Raw genomic sequence first — 27,219 nt, 5'->3', positions numbered from 1 at the left:
AAATTACCACTGGATCCCCTTCTGCAGTCTTTCTTTGGTTAAACATAAGGCTGAACAACTACCAGAATATTCATAAATATGGAAAATATGCCCAAAATCACCTTCTCTAGAGATAATTCAGATTTTAAAATAGCATCAGTATTACCTTTGTGTCTGGACTGCTGATAATAAAAACGTTTTCTTATCTTTACATTGGCCTTTTTGTTTGGACAGCCTTTGTTTTTTCACACTGGTACTGGGTTGTGTAGGTTTGCAAAACTATTATGTATACTTAGCAGGAGCAAAGACAGTATTGCATCCATCCATGCATCCCTACATATTAAATATGTATTTAATTAGAGGTGTGTTACTGCTTTACATGAAATCCTAGTTTTTATTGAGTGACTATAAATATTAGCCCTGTAGTTAATTATTTTGGAATACTATTGCAGTGAATTATGGTTCTGTATGGACTGTTGTTAAGTAAGCTGAGCTAGTTGTAGTCTCCCTGTTCAGCAGATTTATTATAATAATTAATGTGACAATAAAGTTTTACCCTGCCTCCATTTCTACGGTGTGGTTTTCCATTTCTGAAGTAGTGTTTTATCGTTGTTTTATTCATAATCCATAAAGTAACAAGCTGAAGTAAGTTTAATGTTAACTATGCTACGTTTGTTACTGTAGTTCTGGCTACAGAAAATAATCCAAGCCAAGACTATATGACCAGTTACAAACATGTTGACCACTATGTAATCCTCTGTGAAATATGTACAGATGCAGCTGCTATGTCAGACAGGGATCATCCTTTTATCTTTGTTTTAATACATGCAGGAAGCTCTTAAAAGGCACCATTTTGTGCTACACTTCAAAAGATGATATTCTGTATGAGTACAACATCACTAGAATTACAAAGTTAGTATCTTTGTTTCTGATCTATTTTGCTTGGTAACATAAAGAGCTTTGTCTCTGCGGGAGAAACTGGGAAGTATTTTGGACGTTCCGGTTTCAAAGCAGAAGAGGTGTGTCTTCACCTTGAATGGCCAGATACAGCCGAATCCGTTCCTGAAGTTGTTTCATGTTTACCAATGCATGTCAGTCACTTTTACACTGTAATTTTGACCATATGAAGTCAAACATCAAATTTGATAAATACAGTTTATGAGACCTTTTGCATCACTTTATGGTAGAAACTCTCCTCACAAACTTGTTGTACACGATCTCTTACTTTTTTTGTTTGTTTGTTTGTTGTGTTTGTTTGTTTGTTTTCAGATTTTGTTAAAGGGTCGAATAAAGACGATTTTGTATAAATAGAAAATGGACTTTTTTCTCGTTTTTCTTTGATTAGGCTTTAAAGGGTTTAGTTTGACGGGTCTGTTAGCAGGTCTGCGGTGCATTGTCAGGGATTATTTGACAATAAAAACGGATTAGATACAGCTGTTCATTATTATCATCATGTCATTGTTTCTGAAAAGCAGTTTTCTTCATATGTAGAAGTAGACAACTTGAGCTGATGGATGAAGAAATGTAGCTTTTTCTTTGTTGTAACAACTGTAACTTTACTCCATCACATTGGCCCAATTTATAGATTGATAAAAGAGATAACTGCCCAATATTTACAATAAATTTACTCAGAGAAACTCTTTTAAAAAGAGCGACTGCAAAGTTGACTTGTAAAGGCTAGAACCATATCTTTAGAGCTGTCTGCTCATTTTGTGATACAGGCTAAAAGTGGGGAGTTTACAGAAATCAGCCAGTAGGCCCAGTAGATGAGCTCCACTGCTTCTAATGACAGCACCATCTATCACTGTCATTTAAGGGCTCAAGAAGAATAAAATTTGAATACCTGCAGATGACAGAAACTATGCTCGAGGTACAACGATAGTCTTGTTCTCTGGGCTGTTTACATGAGAAGACAGGAATACAGAATGAAATAAACAGATTGCAAATTTATTATTGATGTAAAATAAAAGTCACCAGAAATCTTGTTTGTTCAAGAATGAGGTACACAGCATTTTATGCCACTTCAAATTTGACATAGGCCTATATACTTTGAATGTATGAATAAATGCATGCACAGCATCTCAATTGACATACACGAAACTTCATTTAAAATAAGCATAAAGAGATTGAGAGGACAGTCTGATATTTGAAGTCCACATCTTCAAAACAGCAATAAACCTGTATTCTAAATAGACTTCCACTACTGTGACAGTGCTGACAAGTGGATTCTCTAAGGGAGCTTTTTCAGCCCACTCAGCGTTCAATACTTTGGACCTGCAAATTCATGTTGAGGTATTATGAAGCGCTCCACTTCTGAGGGAATTTACATCTTTTTTTTCAGTCATTAATGGAGCCTCCGTATTGCAAACAAACGATGAGATGGTGAGGAGGGAAAAAAAAGGGGGGGAAAAAACGACCTCTTGATATTGTGGGTGGGCATTACCACATTAAGAGGTGGTTGACAGGTTCAAACGGCTTTAGCTTGCTCCAAAAAAAAAAAGTGTATTACTTGTTGAAAAAGAGACATCACATTAGTATGTAAGTGCACATCTACAAAAAAAAAAAAAAAAAACACTTTCCATAAAAGTGCAATCTGCTGTGCAATTATAGATAACTGCTCTGAGCCTATTTCACAGAGAAAGGCACAAGGAGGAGAAGACAAAAAAACATTTTAGAAAAGTTTCGTTTAAACTTGCAATATTAGCACTTGCTTAAACTTTTATTTATCTGTATATAATAATAACAGAAGGATCCCATGCTGCATGGAGACATGCAGTCATCACGCTTCTCCAACCATTCATCTAGATTTACAGTCAACATGACCTGATGAGTGAAGAGCCCCTATGTGTCAGCAAACAATTTGATTCAGGAAATATTACCAGTGTGCCATAAAGGAACAAGAAACATAAGGGAGTGAACCCTGATGGTGACACCATATCATCCACCTTTAGTTTTAATACAGAGGTGCTGTTGCAGTAAGAGTAAATTAAGGAACGAACAAGGTCCATGAAGTCATGCTCCGACAATGAGCCTACAAGTAATGAGATCCTTTATGACAGCTAAGCTGATGTTGAATCTGATGAGTTGTAACAAGCAGTAAAATTGTATTAAACTATGTCAGAGATCATCAATCAAATCAATCCTTACTATCCTTTTTTTTTTTCCTGGAGCGGTTGGCTTGGTTTGTTAGACTGCCTGTAGTGGAGCCTAAGAGACCAAAGCTGATGTGAGCACTCATACCTGTGTGATGGAGTGTCTGAGTTAGTTTGCAGATACATATAGTAGAGCTGTAGTTAGAGGTGGAATTTCCCTGTTACTGCTGTACACATCGGCATCTGAAATAAACTGAATGATACTTAACTATACCTGAAGGGAAATTATATTGTTGCAGGGTAAATAAACAAATTGCCATTAGTCATCATGTACATAAGCTACTAATAGTTATTCCTGTTGTAGGCAGAAGCTGAACACCTCTGACTGAACATAATGTGATTTAGTCACAACACTATTGAGAGAGCACAAGTTTTGCCCATTGTGTTTAGCAACTTTTGCTAAATTCTGGTTTTTTTTGTTGTTCTTTTGTTTTTTGTTTTTTTTACATTCAGCTCCAGAGGCCGCAGAGGAGTCCAAAACACAGAGCCAGCTTTCTTGACTAGTTTGTTCGGTTTCTTTGAGTTGCTGGCTTTGATGCTGCAGCCTCAACAGATGGCTGCAAGGCAGATTGCACTCTCCAACACAGACTTACATAAGATACTGTATGTGACATCTTAGTGCAGACTGAAGGACCTAAGCTTCCTCAAGAAGTAGATTTTACTTTGTCTCTTCTTGTAGACAGCTTCTTTATTCGATCAGGTGTCCAGGTAAATACCTGTCATCTCTTCAACGCCTCCATCTCTTCTTAGTGCTTGACTTAATTTTTCCTCCGACTGAAAACCAAAATCATCTCCTCCATCTTGTTTATGTTCAGCATGATGCCACAAAGCAGTTTACCTGCTCCTTCTATTCAGGCTCATATTTCTAAGTCTGAACAAGACTGGATGTCTGAAACATACAAAGTGCATAAAAATGAATTTCCCTTTTTGAAACTATAAGTACAACACATGTCAAAAAACATTCAAAATACACAAAAGAAGAAAGATGTAAGACATGATGTGTGGGAACGTCGAATCAGCCAAGCGTAGATGTGACCTGACAGAGCTCTGAAAACAGAAAAATAGCAGAACGATGTGTAATTATTATGTTAGCATCATGAGCAAACCTGATACACTTTCACTCTGTTTCGACCTTTACTGTCACCATGAAGTTCCACTTCTTGGATGGTCTGGACTAGAAAGGGAGATTCATAAAGTTGCATGTGTTTTTTGACTGGTAATAAAATCTGATGAGAGTAATGAATAGGGTACTTCAAGGTTTTTTGAACACCTCCTTTCTTCAAATTCAACCGTTTCATTTTATATGTTAAAAAAATAGTAAATATACCATCACATCTGAAAAGTTTGGGTATTTCTGCACTTCCATCTTATTTGTGAACAGGCAGACACCTGCTTGATCAAGTAACATTTGATTTAAAACACCCTGGTATTTGCTAAAAATAAAGGCAGAAATTTTCCCTGGATATTGCTGGGGAGTAAAATCTCCCTTCATATGTGTACAGTTCATCCCTGATTGGATCCGACCTGCTCTGACACACCCTACCTAAAAGATTAGACAAAGCAAAACACACCCCTGCTGTGTCCCTCCAGCTAATCTAGCATCAGCTGTTAGCCTCATACATGCACCACCGAGCAACATTTAGGCACCACTCTATTTATAGATTCGAGTAAAAACTATCCACTCATTTAAGTTTTATTTATACCGAGAAGATAACTGATTACATCGGTTAAAAAACAAAGAAAAACAACAAAGAATGGTCAAACAATGTCTTTACTGAGACCTGTATGAGATGTGTAAAAATGTATTCATCATTATCGTTCCTCTGTAGGACAGGACTACCAAGCCTTTATGATATAAAATACAAGTGACGTGAACTGTAAGCTTAATAAGTGATAAAACTTGGGGCAGGGAGGATGAAAAGTTTAAAAACAGACATTTTGTTGTTCAAAAGTGACAAAAAAGGCCAAAAGAAGTTGAGTTCTGCTCTTCAGATATTCAATATTTAGTCTCTTTTTGAGTGCAACATCATAAATTAGGAAACTGACTTCCTTATTCAGATTCTCAATCATATACACATCCATAGAGGATCAAGATTATCATAGTCTATGTGAGTTTAAAAAGAGTCATAATTTTGTTTATCTGGCAAAATAAGAAAAAAATATTGCAGTTTTTTTTCTTGGTTTTTTTTTTGTTTTTTTTGTTTTTTTCTTGTCAACTGTGCAGAATCAGCAGGGTGCTAAAGCTTCTTTTTTTTTTTTTTTTTTACCAGACAAATAGATTAATGAGAGACCTTTGACAGACACTGCTTGCCCAAATGTCAAGGATGAAGCTGAGGACCAGAAAGTCCTGTCACATGCTTTGCACTGCATTTTGATAGCATGGCCTTTGCACTGTGAGGTCCACAATAAAATCCAGCTTTATTTGTTTCCACATCTAGCAATATGTCTGATGTTTAAGATCTGCTTATGCATGTTATCTCTCAGTTCCCAATTTTTTTCTGCCAGTTTGGTCACTGCTGTTATCACAAGCATTAGCAGGCTTTTTTACATTGGGAGATTGAACACATTGCCAACGATTTCATTTTTATTCCTGATCATATTATTCCTCCAAACACCCTGCATATCCATATCACTCTGCCACTGCATTGTAAGGTTGCCTGCTGCAGAGTTTAAGTCATGCATCACATCTGAGGTCCTCTCCGGTGACATGATATAACATAAAATACTGGGTCCTGTGATGCAGAGGGACAGTACACACTGCCGCCTCCAGACATCAAGTCCTCGAGGACAAGCTGACAGATGCACCAACAGACTGACAGACAGAGTGGTGCCAGGATGAAACTCCACCTTCTTTGGCACAAGAGAGGGAGAAGAGGATTGTCGAGTCACACTCCATGTGCAGAGCGGGATAACCAACCTTCATGGCAACCAGGCAACTGGAGGTTAGCATATGGAAGCAAGGAAAATCTATGTAATGCAAACATACATAAAGTGTTTTTTTTCTTCTTTTGTCTCCTCTATCTGGGGTTGTTTAAAACAGCAGGAGGACGAGGTGGTTAAGTGGTTTAAGAATAAAAAAAAAACATGTAAGTTGGGCATACAAACCACTGTCCTTTAGATAGATAAGAGTAAGATGAGACTAAAGTATGAATATTTCATCATAATAGGAATTATTGCAGTTTAGTAAAAAAAAAAAAAAAAAAAGCTACAGTGCATATTTAATGCACACACCTTAAGCACATTATTGGGGAGTTCATGATTTGGGATTGTTTGCAGCCATGGTAACTTCTAGGGGTGGGAAAATCAAATCGAAAAATCGGAAATTGGGATTTTTTTCTTCACAATTTTAAAATAAATTTTTTTGTTAAAAAATCTTTTTTTTTTTCAAATAAATAAAATGAATACACAAATTTTTGTCATTTTTACTGTTTTTTATTGATATTTTTACTTGTCTTCTTGGGCATTATAGCAGCAGAATGAGGATCTGGCTGCTGTGTTGTTGTTTTTTTTCCTCATTGAAATGAAGAAAAATGATGAGCAAAAAAAAAAGTTTTATACATTTTTTTTTGTTTTTATTCTCTAAAAATCAGCAATATCGGAGAATTGTGAGAATCGCAATTTAAATCGAATCGGCACCCAAAAAATCGGAATCGAATCGAATCGGGACAAAAGCATATCGTCACACCCCTAGTATCTTCTGTACACCAAAGTATTCAGGAGTTAAACCGTTATTCCTACATCTACGGCCTACTGAAAATCTTGCAATTAGAAAATGATCCCAAAAACAATCAGGGTATTGCAATGTTTCAGTCAAAATACAAATCTAAGCACACTGGTATGTTTTGGAAAAGCCTTATCAGAGGTGTGCATAAATGAATGCAAACATGTATGAAGCCATATCATAAAGACGAGTTGGCCAAAATGTTTCTAGAACAACGTGAGGGAAAGATAAACGTCACACAGACAGTTTGGATTTCCTTCGTGCTCTTGCTTCCATATCTTGCTGTACCGCGACACCTGCCATGTGTGAGCAGAATTGACTTGTACGTCAGGTTTATTTTGACTGTCTAAGCACACCACAAATCTGCGATGCAGGTTCATGCACAGAGTTTGTAGTGCTAACAAATAGTGAGTTTTCATTTTGTGACAACACTGAGCTCTGTCAAAGCTGTGTTTCAGGATGTAACATCTGCCACTTTACAGTTTGCTAAAGGCCACTTGAGAAAAGTTGACCTTTTCTGGTTTCCTCTCGAAGGCATGAGATTATTCTTTGGATTCCATGTGCAAATGGTTGTCCTAATGCTGCCCAAATTTAAATCATACTTTACTCTTTTAACCATTTTAATATAATTAATTAACTTGCAATGAAGGATGACGCCTGCAAATTAAAGGATTAAAGTTTGACATTGAAAACAAGTCAAATTAAATTTAAATTGATTGAAAAGGACCAAAAAACGACACAGAAACACATTGAAACAAAAATAATCTTGCTGTGTCAGTTTTCATGAGTGGATAGAAAAGGGAAAAAAACAGCAAGGAAACAGTCCAGGCTTATTTAAAGCCAAGTTGGCTGCCCTTTGGGTCGGTGCAGCAAATACATGGAAGCACTTTGCATGGACTGATACGAGTCAGTCCATTTCTATTTTTGTATCTTTTTTTTTTTTTTTTTCAGAATATTGCTATTTTTGTTAGTCAGTCCTTGCAGTGACACAATGAAAGTGTGGATTGCACATTGTTTTATTTCCATTTAAAGAACCTCCGTAGGAAGAAGGGAAATCATAGAGAAAACCCATCGTTACATGGAGGCAGCACCCACATGGGAATTGGGAGATGAGGCTTTCTTTTGTGCAACGAAAAAGCAGAGCTAGCAAAAACTCATACTGGAGAAAAGCCTCTTATCTTTTCCTTTTTTTTTTTTTTTTTTTACTGCCTCACTCTTTATTTCCCTCTCATTCTCCAGGTTCCCATGGTAGTGTTATGTTTGCATGAGCACCTGACCCGTGGCAGCTCTCTGGGCTGTGGGGGTGTTTTCGGTAAGCCAAGCCAGATGCCCTCTCACTAGGTAGTCGGCTATATACTGTACCATCCCACACAAACTGTCCACTGTCCGTCTTACTAAGACACACTGCAGAGTCACACTACTTTCATTTGTTTCATTATACTTTTTTTTTTTTTTACAATGCTGTGGAAGAAAAAAAGGTCTCAGGTGTTTTAAGTTAGATTGCTACGTACCTGGAATCACCAGGTCAGTGACTTGAGGGATAGATCTCACATCAGAAATGACTGCTATGCTTTTGGGCTTTGTGGCACACACAGTATAATGAAAGTGTTCCAGCTCCTAGTCCCTTTGGCGAAATACTCACCAGGATACCCATCTGCTTTTCTGCTATATTGTTATATGCATTTTCATTTTACAACCTTCTACGATACCTGATAAGAAATATGGAATCACAGCTCATGTTTTGGTTTGTAGGGTCTAAAAAATCTTCATTAACACGTTACGCTGCATTTCATTTGACTTTTCGTGTGTATCTCAAAGGTCGGTTTTAATGCTTTGACCCCTTTGAGAAGCTTTTATCATCCTGAAAAATGAACTCAGGATCACCAGGCTTCTCACTGAATGAAAGAAGTGTCCAACGTCAGAGCCATGCCAACCATCTTTCCTTTTTCTTTACCTTCTGTGTGAGTCCACCACTCATGGTGGAAAATTGGTTTTCTGCAGGCAAAACCCCTGGATAAAAATTCCAGGAACATCTCTGAAGCAGATTTGTGTTTCATCTGTGAATACCACTTTCATCCAATTATCCAGAGTCCATGACTGTGTCTCTTAAGCTCACTGTTTAGGTTTGCCATTTCTGGGTGGAAATCCAGTCTCCATCAGTTGCTTTCTTACAGTTTAGTCCCCAACACTGAATCCTGTTTCTGCCTGTTTGTTTTTTTTTTTTATTTCCATTATTTTGTATCTTTTTATTTTAAAGGTAGAGTATGTAAGATTTTCAATATTTTCAAAATAAATTAACTAAAAAAATAACTACAATCATAATTAGATAGTTTTTCTAAAAACATGTAGGTTCCAGTCTGTTCATATTTGATGTGCTATTAAATTACAAGTTTAATTAATGACAAAGACCCTTCTTAAATGTTTGCCGACCGTAAAAAAAAAAAAAAAAAAAAAAAGTGCTTTTTGTCATTAATTAAACTTGTAATTTAATAAAGCATCAAATATGGACAGACTGGAACTTACATGTTTTAAAAAACTATCTAATTATGATTGTAGTTATTTTATTAGTTAATTTATTTTGAAAATATTGAAAATCAAACATACTCCACCTTTAAGGCATTCAGCTTATAGTTTTCTGGCCAAACATTTTTATAACCTTCCCATTTTGTTTACATTTGCCCCAAAATTTAGACACAACAGACAGGAAACAACCAACATCTTTTGCCAGATTCTGTGTTGAATTTGTGTCTTGAAGAAGGAACAGCTCTCTTGTTGAGATCATGTTTCCTGTCAGTCAGCCAGGTGCAGCAGTTTAATAATGTCTACAAGCGCTCTCTTTTTAACTGCATGCTGATTTGCATTTTTGTAGTTCTGCATGTATTGCCTCTAGAAATACAAATTATTAGGTAATTGCATGTTTTCGCCTCCTTTCATGTCTAACTCCATTTTTTTCTTTAAAATGATTGGATAAAAATAAACAATTACTTAATTTTTTTTTTTAAATGTTCATATAAGCTTGAAAAAGCTAAAAACTTCAACTGTGGAATGATAGTTGTGCCCCTTTGTTTTAACCTATTAGAGAAAACAGCTGAAAGAACAAGTGATTGCATGTTTTCCCCCAGAGGTTGCATATAGTCAAATCAAAAGTTGCATTAGCCTGTAGCAACTGCTCTGATCTTTCAGACATCATGACTTCTGAGTAAAAAAGCTACTGCCTTAAAGTAAAATGTTGCACTGACAAAGTGGGAACACTGCACTGAGAGCAGATGGTGTAATGAGATATACGTACTGCAATAATGATCACATTGTCAGAGCTTCTGCCTGCATGAGGCTGTGCTTACACACAGCACGGCAGTTCATTATAAATCCTGGACTCTTTTTTTTTCTTTCTATGAAATAGCTGCACATTAAAATCTCTGTCTATGCATTGAGGGTCACAGTGTACCAAGGGGGTCTGTGTGATAGTTCAAAGCCATGCGTTTTAAATGAACGCTATTAATTAGTGGCGCTTTGGGCTTGTTAGATCAACATAACATGCATAAATGCACTTGTAGGGCTCAGTTGGCACAGCACTGCACAATCAGTAACAATGTTAGGGATTTAAATCACAAGCAACCCAAGCTAAAAATATATGACTCAGTCTACCATAAGATGCTACGATTAACAGCACGATAACAGAGCTGTGGCAGGCTAAAGCACGTGGGCTTCGGGGTTCAAAGGTGTGCTTACAGTACAATAGATTCCCCCTGAAAATGCTGACCTGATTTGCAGTTGTCACATAAACAGCCTGCAGAATCACACAAACCTCCTTCAATTATGCAATTCCCTGTTGTATAAGGGAAGTTAACACAGTCCGATGAGCATGCCATGCAAAGGCTCCTCTGACTCTTCGCCCCGTGTTGTGGGGAAAACAAATGTGTATTAACAGTGCAAATAATTTCATCAAATGACTAAACACGTGCACATACTGCCTGTACTCAATCACATCACAAATGACACCTCTGCTTATGCGCATCCTGAAAAAAGTGCAGGATGACAAAGGATGGGGGACGATTTCTCCACACACAGTGGAAGACGACTCTGAGATCAGAATGGAGAAGCTTCAAATGAGCTGTCAGGTTAGGTTGCAAGACGATCCAGTTGACAAGTGAAGAACTGAATAAGAGGGGGGGGGAGCTAAGCTGTACATTATAATCAGGTTGTGGTAGTAAAAACATCTCCGCTGAAGTCATGTGGTGGTTAACTGCTGATATGCTGACAGATAAATCCCTCTCTTATACACTGACCTTGAAGAGAACATCTGTGTCATTGTTTCAAAAGATACAACACTCCATTCAAATGTGACAAGGTTATAGCTCAGTACTTACAATATAAGAAATGTGCTACTGAAAGTAGGCGGTCAGTGTTTATATTATCAACAATAGGAGTTAGAGCAGTGACTGGGCTGCAGTCTTTATAACACATCCCTGATTAATAAGATTCACCTCATCTATAGGCTGGTAGCTCTCACAGATCATGTTGAGCCATCGTGTGAGTAAGCTTACTTTGTAAATACCATTTGCCCAACTCTGTTTGCATCAACACAAACAAATCATGCATACAGAGCAAAAAACCATCAACATCTGTCTGAGCAGCATATGTGCTATATGTCATTCATTTACATACTGTGCAGTTTTCTGGTCTTCCAGATGTTCATCTTTTCAGTGTTCCCTGTCACACACAGTGTTGGTTGTTTTACTGATATCACCATGCCAGGCACTTCAAGAGGAACTGCTGCATGACTGCACCATGTGCAGTGCAGTAGACTTGCTGTGCATTACTCATGCTAAGAAGCTTCACTGCCATCTAGTGGTGAAAAGTGACTCGTTTTTAAACAGCAGCTCATTGTTTCTAAGGTCGATTACAATTATTTCAGAATCGATGTGCAATTTTTAGACATTTACAAGTTTAAAAAAAGTGAGCCGAGACTTATTTTGATTATCTTTTAATCAAAAATGCAACTTACTCTGCACATAAAAAAATATCCAGTGGTCACAATTGTGTCTGAATAAAACAATAGCAATTAAATAAATTAAATGTCTCAGTTAATAAAATCAGAACTTGTCAATAAGCAACGTGCAGCTAGTGAGAAATTCACTTTCACTGCAATGTATTGATGTGCTGAATGTAAATCTTAATGAACCCTAACAAACTGCACTGAATCAAAACAAAAGTTTTGAGTTCAGAAGAGAAGAACATTTGACGTGAAAATCGATTAGGGTGTGTGGATAACAAATAATTCAGGCTCATTAGCTTTACTGCTTACACATACACATGGAATCAATGAACAAATGAGAACCTTTCTGAGCTACAAGTCTGCAAAGGTAGAATCCCACAATGCTGCAACAAGCTCATTCTATCACAAATTCCACAGAACAACATCAAAGCCTGGAATTTTCCATAAGATCAAGCAGAGTCAGAGCAGGTTTTCACCAAGAGAGACCTGGATCACCACCTCAGTGTTTGTCCTGTCAAAGTCCTGCATATAAAGTTTCAAAGTTGGCACTGAAGACCTGCAAGTTACAGTACCAAGGTAAATCCCCGTCCAGCTCTATGCACCAGCTGCGACAGTCATCATGTCATAATTTAAAGCACAAGCTAAAAGTCCTGCATCCCAATGCAGAAGGCACATTAACATCTGTTTTAGGTCAAAAGACCTAAACCAAACAAAATGTTTGCATGTTTTTTTTGGTAAATCAACAATTCCTTGTTTTGTTTTTTGTTTTTTTTCTTTGAAGGACTGGGATAGTATTTGCATCATAAGTGCGGGTGCAGGTACAAAATGGCTCCTGAATCCTCCAGTCTCTTTAAGGCTTGAGCTTCATGACTGAGATCATGGTAAGAATTCTGCAATAGAAAACAAGACACAAGAGACAGTTTTAACAGAAGCACATTGAAGACCCACATCTGAAAGAGGATCGCAACTCACCCTCATAGATTTCATGGTTTCAGACCCATAATAATGGATAGGCTGCCGCTGATTCTTTGAATTAGGGTACCCAAATCCAGCAATGTGAACCACGTCACAGTAGTTGAGAGCAACAAAGACAGCAAGGATACCAGTGGTAGGATGCACTGGACTCTGTAAAAAATACAGGACAACAGAGAATCCTGACATAGTTATTAAAATGGGATTATAAGATTTTTGACATCAACAGCTCTTATTGGTAACACCGAAGATGCCCCAATAGCTTGTCCACAACCCAAATAATGTGCTGAAAGGTTAGATTTTCCCCTAGTTTAAGTTAACTTGCTTAAATAAAGGAAGTGCTCATAGTGTGATGCTAAATATACAAAGTGCTCAAATCTACATATGTACTCTCCAAGTATGGTCAACAGAGGTTATGAGCTGAATGATGAATCTGTTTTGTAACCTCTTCCTAGGAAGATGAACGCAATAATGTTGGTGGCCACTAGAGGGCAGCAGATGAAAGGAGAAATTGCAGCTGCAGACTGCCACTAGCACTTTACGTAGGGGTGTCCATCTCAGGTCATCCAGGATCACAGTCCTTCAGGTTTTCAACGTATTCCTGTTCCAACACACCTGAATTAAATTAATGAGTCGTTTTGCAGAACTTCATAGGCTGTTGGATTCATTTAATTTGAGTCAGGTGTGTTGAAGCAGTGATACATGCAAAAGCTGCTATAAAGTGGCCCCCAAGCACCAACGTTGAACTATCCCTGCTTTATGGCCACATGTTGTGAGCATAATCTAATTTTCACAAGAATGGCTAGAAATAAAACTGATTTCAATTCATTCTTGTTCATTACATATTTCTCATGTTACATGACGTAAGTAATTGTATAACAGTCATAACTATGTAGCAAGCATAAGTGAAAATAAAATTGCTAGGCTGAAACAACCCTCTTTTAAATACAGTCCCAAATCCAAAAAGTTGGGACGCAGCAGAAATTGTTAAAAAACAGAATACAATAATTTGCAAATATCCAAAAAACTCTTATTCTTTTCCCAACAGATCATAAACGTCAGTACAGTTCAGAAACAACTGGAAAAGCATTTGATGACAAGTTATGTTAACTGGCAACAGGTCAAAAGCATAACAAGGAAGCAAAGACCCTCTGAGATGTAAAGATGGGAAGAGGCCCACCAATACATGGCAAACTGCATCTAAAAGTTATAAAATATCAAAATATTCCTTCATGTAAAATTTTAAAAAATTTTAAGATCCCACCATCTACAGCGTTTAATATAAAAGAAAGGCTGAAACACATAATTGGATGCTTGTAACATGTGTAATGTGTTCCTGATGCATGAGCTCAGGAACGCTTTCAGAAATCAGGGAACAGTTTCACGTGAAATCAGCAAGTCCAGGTTAAAGATCTATGTTGCAAAGATGAGGCACAATTCAGAAACACCACCATCATGACTGGGTCAAAGTTTATTTTTACTAGTCTGAAGAAAGGTAGAAAACTTGAAATTCTATTTGAAAACCATGGACACTTAATGTTACACGCAGACTGAAGAGCAGAAGGACCACCCAGATTGTTATCACTATTCAAAAGCCTTCTTCGCATTCGTCCCTATGGACAGTTTCCACATCAATAAAGGCTCCATGAATGCTGTTGACTACATATAGATTTTAGTGCAATCCAAACAATACCTCTTTCATGGAAAGCCTCGCAGGTTTCAGCAAATCAATGCTAAACCAAATACTGCACCCGTTCTAACAGCATAACTTCACAGGATGACACATAACCAGCTACGAGTACGGGTGCTGAACGGGTCTGCAGTTCAGACTTTTCACCAACATAAAACATTTCATGCATCATAAAACTAAATTTATGGTACAAAAAAAAAAAAGCTCCAGAACTGTTGAGCAACCTGAAGACCCCATAAGACCAAAATGGCACAACATTCCTCTCCAAAAACACCAGCAACTGGTTTCCTTTGTTCTCAGACATTACCAGACAGTTGATAATAAAGAGGGAATGCATGCCAAATAGTTGGTATTTATGTGCATTTTGCAAATGACAAACACCTTTCTCAATCATCTAAACTTAGCAATTTGTTAAAAGTCTTACGGATTTTCTTTATAGGGAATAATGGTAATTTAAAATAATGAGGCAAAACACAACAATTAAAACGCAAATATAATCCCCAAAAGCAAACACGGCCTTTTTGTACTTAAAACACTCTCCATATATTTCACCACAGCACACACGTCAAACTCTAAATCATGTGGCATCCCTGTGGCCTCATGGTTTGCATCCCATGCTCAAATGAAGCTGAGGAACCCTGTTGTTTCTCCATCTTTCTCTCACTTCCCTTTAATCTTTTTATTGTCACTCAGTAAGGCTAAATGCACAAGTGCCTCGCGCCGCAGGCCTGGTATACATGCAAAATATCAGTGTAGACTGTGTGAAAAGAACAGTCATGTGATGTCCTGCTGCTTTCTACCATCCCTGTGGAAGATTATCATACATGAAGGTATGCAGAAATGTATATCTAGTCTATCATTATGTAATCTGGATTAGAGTCTAGCAACATGACAGGATGGAAACGTGACCTGAAGGCGACACAAAGTCTCAATGGGCTGCTTTGTGGTCACGGTGTCTGACACACTTAGTCAACTGACCAAAGAAATAGAAATATCTGTGAATGCAAGCAGCTTTATTGTGAAAAGACTTCTGTTTTATTGTTTTTACTGAAAAGTAAAACCAGAAAACGGAACCGTGGAGGATTTGAGTGGCACGAGTTTAGCTGAATGTTAAGTGTAACTTGCTCTCCAACCGCATTATCTGGGCCAGTTAATCCAGCTTTGTGTTTAATTTTCTCGTCACGTTGGTCAGACTAACATGTTTACATGGATCTTAAAGGCCTGGTTTAAACCCAGGACAACGAAGTTTTTTTTTTCATTCCTAATAGATCGATATGTAGTAGAAACATCAGGGTTAGGAGAATAGTGTTGTGGTGACTGTGCTGTTCTGGATGGCTGCACAGCACATTATCTGACTCGACTGATGCATTTAGCTCATTTCTGAAAAAAAGCAAGTAGTAGATGTGAGATTGATGAGATGAGACATGCTTGTTTTGTGTGTCCTAAGCTGACTCTTTGCCTGTACGGAGATCTGCCTTTGCTGTTTGCCATTTTCTGTATGACTCAATCCATGATTATTCACGTTTGGAGAGAATCACCCTCACATGACCTAGAGACGAAAGAAGCTTTTACAACATTTTTCCCAAAATGCATGACATTCTATGATTCATATCTTTTTTTTCTGCTTTGGCCTCCCATGTTATCACTAAGTTTCCCCTTCAAGAACATTGGGCAAGTATCTGTTCTCCAGGGCCTCAGGTTCACCTACCAGTGTTTACAGTGGTCTCCTTCCAGTATTTCCTTAAATGAAAGCATAATGCTTTCTTGAACCAGTGATTCCATCAATTATTGTCCTTTTATCAGTTTCTGTGTAAACAAAACTTTTCTCTTATCCTGTGGAAGCCTGGCAGATTTTGTTATCACCAGACACAGAGACACTCTACGAATTCCAGCTTCTCATTAGTTAGATTTGACATCAAATATGTTTTCTTTAAAATATATATTTTTTTAAAAAAGGCGGGGGGGGGGGGGATTTGTTGTTTATGCCATCGAGGTTCAACAGATGTCTAAAAAGGATTAAATTGACTTGGCTGCAGTGGTGATACTGTGCAGCCCCCCCCACTTTATTATAAATATATTTGATTATTCACTCATCTTAACAGGAGTGCAGTCAGTGCTACATCACACAAAAAATATTCACTTTCAGATGTTCTGATGCTACAAAACTTTGGAGTCCCCCCAACACTCGTATTCATCTAATCCTGCCTGCCCACTTTGCTTCCAGTCCCTTCCATTCAGACTGTGCAGATGGCGCAGAGATCCTGTTGGGTGAGCCTGCTGACTGCCTGTAGGGCCGCTGCCTTCCCACTGCTCACTTCTCTCATGCACCAACCAGTTGTGTTTGTGCTGCAGTCTGAAAGAGCAACACCCCCCCTTCACTCTTTGACAAAAAGACTGCACAGAGGGGAACAGGCAGAACCAAAACAAAACTTGGCCCGGGCCCACGTGGAGGACCATCCCCACCAAACAAACAACAAGTCTCTCTTTGGCAGATGGGACGCAGTAGGCTGATGAAAATTTCATTCCATACCAGTAGGATAAAACCACAGTTTCAGAATCTGATGTGTGAAAAATGTAGAGCATCACATGATTTTATTGCACAATAGCAGCTTTCTCGGAGTTAGAGTAGTGTTTTCAAGTCTGTTTATGGATATATTTATAGATAAATATTCTCAATTACTTTTAATATCTAATGCTAACAAACATGTCCCAAATGATCACAATGACCAAAAAAAAAAAACAAAAAAAAAACTGAAATATGATCATCTTTTCAGAGACAAAACATTGTGAGCTGCCTTTTGTTTAAAAACAGAGCATCTGGCAGAAATTTATGTAATAGTTTGGCTTTTCTTCAAAAACTAATTATTTCCCAGGGACTGGCTGTGCAGCTCAGAATACACGAGGCCCTTATCTTGTAATGAGACGTCAAATTGCCAGGCAGAAGCTAATCATCATATTCTGAAATAATTGGGCCCACAAAAGGGCTACTAACCTTCAGTAAATCCCCCACTAATTTTCTAGAGGCATGCCTCTTCAAATAAACAGTTTATCACAGAGCTCAAGATATATCACAACGAGAAGTGAGACTATTCAGCGGATGCTCCTTACATCCTTGTTAATATTCATGTGGGAAGCGGCGAAGGGCTGAGGGATATATGGAAAAGTAACAAACACAGGAAAAGGTTCTTGTGGGAAAGTTGCGCGTGAGGATGCCAGAAATGATTATTCTTACAACTGAGGAGCGGCATCATCGCCATAGTTACAGAGCAACAATTTTTTGCCTGAAAATTACCAGAGATTTGAGCACACAGAAACCCGATGTGAGCTGGACCTTAAACAAAGGTTTGTCATGACTTTAAACAGTGACGTGAGAGTGATCCCCTCACCTGTTTTCCCTTTGGGTGCAGAGGAATCTTGAGCAGTTTGTCTGCAGTCTGGTGCAAAAAGTGTGGGTTCAGCACTCTGATTTTACTGACATCTCCCAACCAGATCTGGGGAGGAGGCTTCCAAAAGCCTTTTCTCACCTTCAATGTAAACACATACAAAAAAAAAAAAAAAAAAAAGAATTAAAAGCAAGAAATTTGTGGAAGTGAAAGGAACAAAAGGACAGTATATGGGAAATTATTGCTATTTTTGGCCAGTTGAATAAGCCAATTACGCAAACTGGGATGTAATTGAACCTATGACTCCCTCATGTCTGGAGGCCACTAAATCAATGTGCAAATTAGCAAGTAATAACCCTGCAACCATTAGTGGTGGGAGGCCGGAGGAGCTGGGAGCAACGGAGTGAAGGATGTCTGCAGTGGAAAGTACATTTAACTCCAAAGGGCATTGGCTCTGCTAAAGTTGAACCCTTTAAGCATTTGTCCCTGATATGGATGACTGGTAAGAGCTGGAAAAGAAATTAAACAGTGTGTGTGTGTGTGTGTGTGTGTGTATGTGAAGCGGGGTGGGATGAATGTGTGCGTGCAAGTGTGAGTTTGTGTGTGAGAGAGTGAATTCTCACACATAGCCTGTACCCTCTTCTCGTTATAGAGGATCTCTTTAAGCCAGCGGAGATCTTGCTGTTTAAAAGGCACCAGAACCATGAGCGTGCCCGGATCGTTGTGCAGTCCAGGGTTGTAGGAGGCCGACTCGGGGTAGAAGAACCTCATGGTGGTCTTGTTCCCTACGTCCTCCTCATAGCCTCTCACCGGGGCATTATTCAACCTGAGATACCGGAGATAACCTTTATTTATTGTTTTATCATGGCATTTTGCAATTTTACTGACAATGGAGTCTTTTTCTATCACATCAAATCAAACTTTATTTGTATAGCACTTTTTATACAAAAGCATATCATAGTGCTTAACATAAAAATAAAAGTTTAACACTTAAAAAAACACACACGCAAGTTACTCACACATGCGCACAACCCAACCCTTCCTCTGAATATTTATGCCAAAATAATAACTAATAACTTCCGTATCCTGTCTCTATATCTGGTTTCTATATATGGCTCTATATCTGCGAGGAAACGACATCCAGGGAATCCGTCCATGTCAGGAGCCGCCCCAGGAATGACCAACAGAGAACAGGCAGAGCTACAGGGAACGCCCAGGCCGGGACAGGTCGGGGTCCACACCACAGCCATATGGCTGCAGTGTAGAACCCCTACCAACAACCCTCGCCAGGATGAACCCTCGCCACAAAAACCCTGCTGGTCAAACAGGTGCAGCCCCTAAAGAATCTATATCATACTTATTTTTCAAGCTCTTTGTTTGACTTTAGAAGTATGTGAGAATAGTTTTATGTGTTTTAATGTTCAAACAAGCCTCTATTTGCCTCTTATTGTACACTTGGACAGCAGTATTTGTCACCATCTGTTTCAAACCTTCTGTTTTGGCTTCTCCTGAAGCCATCCCCTCCCAAAAGGCCCTGATTTTTCTCCATGTTTTATTTATTTATTTTTATATTTATTTATTTTCATCTATCTGGGAAAATGCTTAGAAACATAAAAGACATGAGCTGCAGCTGATGTTTTGCATAAAGATAGCGCATTAAGCTAATTCGCAACCGCAGTCCCTGGTTGGGCTTTGAAAGCGGAAGAAAGGAGAAAAAACAAGCAAACATAAAAACGATTAAGAAAATGAGACACCTAATTCCCATCTACCCAATATAATGCAAAAACTCATGAAATTTCTCCACATGCAACATGAAAGCGCTGACTTCTTAACATTTCAAAAGTTTTTACATTCTTGTTTTGTTCTCAGACAGTTTTAACATTTACTGTAAAGGTTTTAAAATCTGTTTCCACTCTTGTTTGGTTTGGGATGGAGTTGCAAACATGACTTCCTGTCACAGAAAGCGCGGACTGACCAAACGTGGTTCTGTGGGAGGAGATGGTGCAGCGGTTACTGATGAAGTTCCTGGTCTTAGAAGTCTGGCATTTGTTTGACAAATGAGACAACCTCTCAAGTTCATATAATCACTCTTATTATTCTCATTTCATTTGTTTGTTTTTATGTGTGCATAAGCCGCCAGGCTTGCAAAAGTTGTAACATCATTCACTACAATGTCATTTGTGTAACAGAGAAAAAAGCAGAGTAGCAGAAGCTCTGCAAGAAGCACAAGATGGATACACAGCACTTATTTTAATGTGTAAGCTTTGTTTTGGTTTTAATGGGTTATTTGTATGCCTGTAGAGGCTAAAAAACATCAGTTTTTCATTACTTGAACAAGTTATAAGACTTTTTAAATCCCACCACAGCTCAATTCCTTCTGCAGGTAATGAACACAGTAGCAAAGACTAAGACTTTGTCCAGTGAAATGATTACTCTGCACTTTGGAAACTTAAATCTCAGCAGGCTCTTAAAAAGTCTAGCTGAGTACCTATGAAAGAACCAGCCTGATGACGTCAAACTCTCAGGCATGTGCTGAATTCTGAACGTCAGTAACTTTAGCCTACTTGGCCAGGAAACCATTAGCAGCTAAGAAGAGAAGGAGAGATGTGAAGGAGGAGGGTGGGCTGGTGTGGGGAGGGGAGGGGGGGGGGGGGGGGGTGCATTGTGGACAGGCCAGATTTTGGCTGTTTAAAAGAAGCTTATAAAAACTCAGAAAACACGGGTTCCAAACCTGGAAAGTCACATTTGTAAAGCGCCTTTGTCTCTGAGAACATTAAATGCTTTCTTCACTCCTTTGAGGAACTTCATTTGACCCCAAACTTTGCCGATTGCTAAACCGACGGCAGTGTGTCATAATAAAAGGGTCACATTCTTGGAAACTGTCCGTCACAAGTCTACAGCCATGTCATGTTTAATAATGTGGATGAAAAAAGAGAAACAAACATCATCCTGTTGTTACAAACTTTAACCTGAAATGACACAGTAAAACTAAAAATAATCTTCATCCCATCATTATTCCTTTCTTCCATCCAGTCCATGAAATTTAGCAGCAAATAACAATGATCAGGATGCAAGATGAGTAAAAGATGCAGAAGAATTCAAATATTAAATTCCATTTTGAGGAAACATTACAGCTCCAGTAATAGATGCAAGATGCTTGTAGTTTGTCACTTAGAACCACTTTCAGGGCAGAAAGGTTATAAATAAATAAGGGTGTTTTTTTCCCTGCTTACCGAATGACCACGTCGTATTTGTTGATGATGCTTCCCAAGGAGCTGTTTTTAATCACAAAGCCATTGCCTATGACTACACAGGTTCTGCATTCAAGGCTGTGGAGAAAACAACACACACACACACACACACACACATACACACACACAAATGATTTAATACAAAATATTAAGGAAAAGGGAAACTTCATAAAGCTGGAATATACTTTACTTAAGAGGTTTCACTTTTTTAAGAAGTTATTTTCTGCAGTTTCTTAAAGTTTGTTTTACTTGTATCTGGTAAGAATTAGCATATTTGTGTTAAGTCTGATAGTTGACATCTGTTTGTGTGTTTTGTGGTATATTACAAACTTGTAGTTGTGCTGGCTTTTTGGCCAGGAAAAAGATTTGCCTACTCAGTGATGTTCCATCTAATAAAGTACAATAAAAAAAAACAAAAAAATAAAATAAATACACATTATACTTTTCCTAATTTAGCTTCTCTTCATTGGCTTCCTGGCTACATATCTATTTAGTTATACCAAAGGCTTAGAATAATTCCTCTTTGCACTTTTCTTCCTTTATTTTTAATTATCTGTGTGAAATATATGACATAATTATTATTACTAACTTGTGTTTCTTATTTTCTGTCTCAGCAGGCATCCTTGTTTCACTGTTCTGGTGCTTGTTTACTACTCTGTTCTGTTCTTTCCAACCAGTTGCAGCAGATGGCTGCTGCTCCCGTGTCTGGTTAAACTGGAGGTTTTCGTTCCTGCTAAAAGGGTTTTTTCTTTTGTCCAGTCAGGAACGTAAATTATTCCACCTTATGGAGTTACATTGGTAAAATGTCATGTATGATAAGAACATCTAAAACATTAAAAAAAAAAATTAAAAAAAAACTCTGCTATATCAGTAAAATAACTTGGAGTTCAAGTACAGAGGAACTCTTAGTGCCACGTTAAAAAAGCAACAGCTTGTAACACAATAAATAAAATATATAAAAAAAGAAAAAGAAGGAAATAAAAGTAAATCCGTGACTCAGTGAAAGGTGTTGGCTTTTCAGCTTTGATAGCATATTACTGTGTTATTACAAGAGTTTATTTCATTGCAACTGAATTCATAACATCACACAGGGGTCTACGAGATCACTGTCTAATCACTAATATGATATTAGTCATCAGTTTGACTGGCAGGGGAAAAAGCTATTGGAGTGTGTCTAAACCTGCTGCTTTTTTCTCAGGTTCTACCAACTTTTCTTCTCACTTACTTTTCAATGTTCGCCGGCACCTGATAATCTGCTGTCACCGCAAGAACTTTAAGTAGCAAATGCTCTGAAAGGAAAGAAAAAAGGGACAAAAGAGGTTAAACTGTTTCAAAGCCTCCCTTCACACAGACTGCAACACAGTACTGCAACTGTATTACAAAATTACTTCAAATGTCACACAGTTGAGTTATTTTTAATCAACATTTTAATGCAATTTACCGTACCCTCGTTTCTTATAAATTGCTAAAAACAAAATAAAACCAAAAATAAAAAAAGGCTTTGGGAACGATTATTTATAGATGTTAATACGATGATGAGTTTGTGGATCAAACTTTGGTCTGAACAACTTTATTCTCTACATTCTTTATTCTCTTTATTCTCCTGGCTTCCTGAAAGACATCTCGGAGCACTTCTTTTGATGTTGGCTACTCTGTTTTACTTTCAGTCACTTATCGCACAGATCCATTAATGTCAAGGTCTTTCCTCTGGGGAGGATTTTTCCCTCCATAAGATCCAATGTTACTCATTTTACACTGAATATTTGGTGTAATTTTTCTTCCCATTTCCCTTCCTTGCTGACAGCGACCTTAGTCTGTCCTTCCTTTGTCCAGATTCATAAATTTCTTGGAGAACACAATGCAGACAATGCTGAGAAATGAGATAAGCGCTCAGCTAGTAGCAAAGTGAGAATCCTCTTGCTGGGGCAAAACTTGCATTTTTTTACATTTTACATTGTCTACTTTTTTCATACTTATTTATATATTGACTGACTTTTTGATGCAGCTAAAAATGAGAAAATCATGCATCTCTGTAACTAGTTGTTAGTAACAAAGTGCCTTAAGGCATTATCTAAAATTGTCGGTTTGCAGAGTTGTGTGTAATGCGCTGACTCGACAATATCTCATCAGTTTATTAAAGTTGGTGAAATATTTTAGCTACAACTAGTCCAAACAAATGTCCAAAGAAAAATGTTGATAGACCTTCAGAAAGCCTGCACAACTATTGCTCAAGACCATTTTTAAAAATTTTTTAAGAGAGCCTGGCTCCTTGGAAGCAGACAGGTGGCAAGACTTAAATACTTTTCCACAGTCATTTTGCAGAAACAGGCCAGATCTAACAGGAGTATTCACAGCCACGACCATCAAACAGAAATATGAGACTTGCTGAGTTAACTGAGCAGAAAAGTGGGGGGGGGGGGGGGGGGGGGGGGGGGGATCAACATACCACTGTCTTTAATGCCGTAAGGTAAAGCCTGCTTTGACGAATGCTCCCGCCAAAAGAAGTCTCCCAGTTTCAGAAAAAGCTGCGTCTGTCTGCTAATGCTGCAAGAGAAGTGTAGGAGGAGGAATTACAGAAGAAAGCCTCAGTGTAGAGATTAATTATATTACCAAGGGATATCAGAAGGGCTTACGGCTTCAGGGCTGAAGAAACCACTTTGATTGGTTTTGGCCAAAGCAGCTACATAACTACATAAAAAGACAACATCATCTGTGCTGCTACACAGTTCTACGCTCATGCCAGCACATAAAAAACTCATAGGCCTGACTGATGTTTTAACCGCTAAAAAATGTTCTGTTAGCCATAAAGCAGGTAAACTACTCGTAAGAAAATCAGACATTAACATGATGTCATTCAATAAAACTTCCCTCATTAAAAATCTTGTATTGGGAAAAAAAACTGCTGAGGAGAGGGATAAGAAAACAATAACATTCACAGAGTCGGTCGAGTCAAACGAATGTTGCTGGTTGTACTAGGCAAACCAGTTGCTTTTCTGCGATGGCTGGCTTAAGACTGTGGCTTTTTTATGGCCTACTGTCTTTGACAGTGAGTCTCTCAGACATTTATTACCCTCGTGAGCCAGCTACCTCTCCGCTGGAGATGAGAATAAACCCCCTTCGGAGGGGTCTAATTAAAGAAATGTCACTGTGTTTGCCTGGAAGCCCTCCATGTGAATGTAATAACTGATAAATCCAAGAGCAGTGGGCTAGCAACCTAAAAAAAAAACAGAAATAAACACAAAGATCGTGAGTCTTAACTTTTTAACTGGTTGGCAGTTGAAGGTCTACTCGCCTAAAGAAATAAACAGTTACCCTACACAAGGTTGAGTCCAACCACAGATGGCGACCATATCCATTTTGTAAAAGAGCAGAGCCCAAAGACAGAACAGTAAATATACTGCTGAATGAACTGATAATAAAGCAAAAGAAAAAGAAATGACAGAGAATTTGAAAATGTGAAGGAATGACTACTTAGAACATGCTATTATGTACCTCCAAAGTAACTTATTAACAGCATATCCATGAGCAAACACTAGTTTTAGCATTGACTTGCCTTTCTAAATCACTCCATCATAAATTTCCACTCCAGTGGCTGAAACTTATAGCAACCATCCTTCTGATGGAAACTTGTGTTTCCTAACAACTGCTGCTCCTTCTCAATAAAAATGCTTTTCCCTCATAACTGGTAAAGAATCGTCCAATTTCGAGAGAGCTGGCACTTACGTTAGAATAAAAACACTGGCATACTGTTCTTTTAATAAGCCACCCACTCCCTCCAGTATGTGAAAAGGAAAACACAGACATGCCATTACTCACTTAAAGTTAAGGCTCTCCCACTTCTTCTGGGTTAGCCAGCCACCACACAGCGACTTGCTACTGTTCAGAGACTTGCTGGTGCCGCTGTAGCTGAAAGACAGACCATTATCACAAGTGGCACTGAAGCTGTTGTTGAAACTATGAAGTACCAGTAACTGTGCCCAGACCACTGAAAAAGTGCTGGAGTGTGCGTGTATGGTCGGCTGCAGCTGACCAGCAGCATAAACCACTTGATGATCTGAATGTGGCTTTTCGTCTTATTTTATAGTGTCTCAGCACTGCACAGACTTTACTGGATTACTTTCTTTCCCAGATATGGGCATTTCTGCAATTTTATGACTCCAATACAAAAAAAAAAAAAAGAAAAAACAAGGGGCAAAAAAAATGCAATGTGTGTGTTTGAAATTACCTCTGCAATATGGAGTAGGAACAGTAGTATGTGGCAAAAGAGATGAAGAAGAGGAGAACTGGAAGAAGCCTAAGGCACCATGCTGGAGCAAAGACAAAAAAAAAAAAAAAAAAAAAAAAAAAGGATAATTATGAAAGACTCTCCACACCCAGTTGAAGCAGATGCACAAATATGAGTCGTGAAATGACCATATATGGCTTTCAGCTACCACTCAATTTCTACAAACATTTACCTTCACAGGAAAATGTCCACCCAAAAAGGTTTAAATTTGACTGAGAAGAATTGTTATGAGTTCCAACATATCAGCCTTGGTTTTTAGAAAACAGAAAGGTGGTGATAAGAGCTACTTCGCTCTGTAAACAGAACATATGAAAGCATAATTTACTTTTCAACCAAAGTGGGTGACTGAGTGAGTTTTGGAAAATCCTTCTGAGTAGTGCAAGCCAGGAAAGTTAACCAAATCCTGTGGCCGCTGGGAGAAATTTGTCCCTAAGGTTTCAGCTTTCCTGGCAGTTGTCCTTTCTGCCAGAAAGGCTTTAGGAAGACAGGTGAGGCAGTACAGGGAGCAGCTAAATCCACATGGTATGCGGGGTGTGTTGGACCAATAAAACAAAGCGCCTGTATAAAGATCCTACAAATCATGGCCAAAACTTTTTTTCTTTCTTTTTTTTTTTTTTTTTTTAATTCGAACTTACTTTAACTTGCTTCTTCACATCATTGACGCTTTTAGTCAATTAGATTTAGAAATATAGTCAGTGCACAAGATTCCAACAACTCTACGAGATGGGCGGTCAGCGACAAAAACTGCAACATAATAGAAACGTTATCAATACAACATAACAGGAGAAGGATGTGTCCCAACCGTGAACTTTCCTCAACAATAAAAGTTAAGCTCAAATCAATAAAACAGCTTAGTTAGATTCCAGAACTGCCACTTTGTCTTTGAGGCTGAAAAATGTGTTTAAATGTATGGAAAACCGAATGTTCTCTTTACTGCAACCTGCAGACATGGATGGGAAGTCTGTCTGTTTTTGTTTACCACTTTACTCAAAACTTAGCACAATAAAAGTAAGCAATAAAATATAACAATATAAGGATGACTCTCAAAAAGACTAAATAAACATACTTGTAACATTCTCATGAAGAGCGAATTGCTGTGCAAGTTAATTGTCAACTAAATGGCAGGATTGCAGTATAACTTCAAGTGTTATTCGAACAATCTGTTGAAAATTCCTGTATTTTTTTTTTTTTTTTTTTTTTAAATATTGCAGGGTTCGAAAAATATTGCAGAGCCAGTTTTTTTTTTTTTTTGTTTGTTTTTTTTTTAAGATTGTGTAGCCCTGCTTAGTAAGCAGTTTTAATTCAGGTTGAATTTGCTTCAGACATAACCTGTATAGGTATTAACTCACCAGCCAGTTTGGTCGGTACATCTGTTCAACTGTTTGATAGCACAAATAGCTAATCAGCCATTTCGTAAACACTCATACTACATATTTGGCATTTGAACATTCCTTTTAGAGTTGTAAATTATTTTTTGAAGCCAAATTTACAAATCTGTTGTGTAAAGAAATTAAATTCTTTAGTTAAGAGAGCTAAAGCTTACATTGACTGGATGCTGCAAGTGTTTGTGTATTAACTTTGTGTCCTAACTGATAAATTAAATTATTCAATATGCCGTGATTCAAAACGGCTGCATTCCCCTTTGACTGGTGCAGAATTGAGATGTTTGTCTCGCTTATGTGACATTAAAGTCAGATGAAATTCAACGTGAACATTCAGACTGAGGTCGCTTCAACACAGATCTGGATTGTATCTGATTGAGGGCCACATATGAAAATGGACTAGGTTGG

The 27,219-nt window shown here is 38.1% G+C and overlaps 1 protein-coding gene across 1 annotated transcript in view; it reads right to left on the bottom strand.

Annotated features, from left to right (window-relative positions):
- Positions 1 to 11,887: 11,887 nt before the first annotated feature.
- The window catches only part of st3gal4 (ST3 beta-galactoside alpha-2,3-sialyltransferase 4), a 29,453-nt gene continuing 14,121 nt past the window's right edge, over positions 11,888 to 27,219 (bottom strand). Inside the window, exons 3-11 of the mRNA XM_079246918.1 lie at positions 25,370 to 25,451; positions 24,961 to 25,050; positions 23,591 to 23,688; positions 22,370 to 22,433; positions 21,127 to 21,222; positions 18,530 to 18,719; positions 17,897 to 18,034; positions 12,821 to 12,973; positions 11,888 to 12,738 (exon numbers count right to left, since the gene is read on the bottom strand). Coding sequence (XP_079103044.1) covers positions 12,649 to 12,738; positions 12,821 to 12,973; positions 17,897 to 18,034; positions 18,530 to 18,719; positions 21,127 to 21,222; positions 22,370 to 22,433; positions 23,591 to 23,688; positions 24,961 to 25,050; positions 25,370 to 25,451 — 1,001 coding nt within the window. The 3' untranslated portion in view covers positions 11,888 to 12,648. The remainder of the gene's footprint in view (positions 12,739 to 12,820; positions 12,974 to 17,896; positions 18,035 to 18,529; positions 18,720 to 21,126; positions 21,223 to 22,369; positions 22,434 to 23,590; positions 23,689 to 24,960; positions 25,051 to 25,369; positions 25,452 to 27,219) is intronic.

The sequence above is a fragment of the Telmatherina bonti genome, assembly GCF_933228915.1.
Source record: "Telmatherina bonti genome assembly, chromosome: 9".
NCBI lineage: Eukaryota > Metazoa > Chordata > Actinopteri > Atheriniformes > Telmatherinidae > Telmatherina > Telmatherina bonti.
Note: the sequence above shows the minus strand (reverse complement) of the source record. Positions and strands in the feature narration are given on the sequence as shown.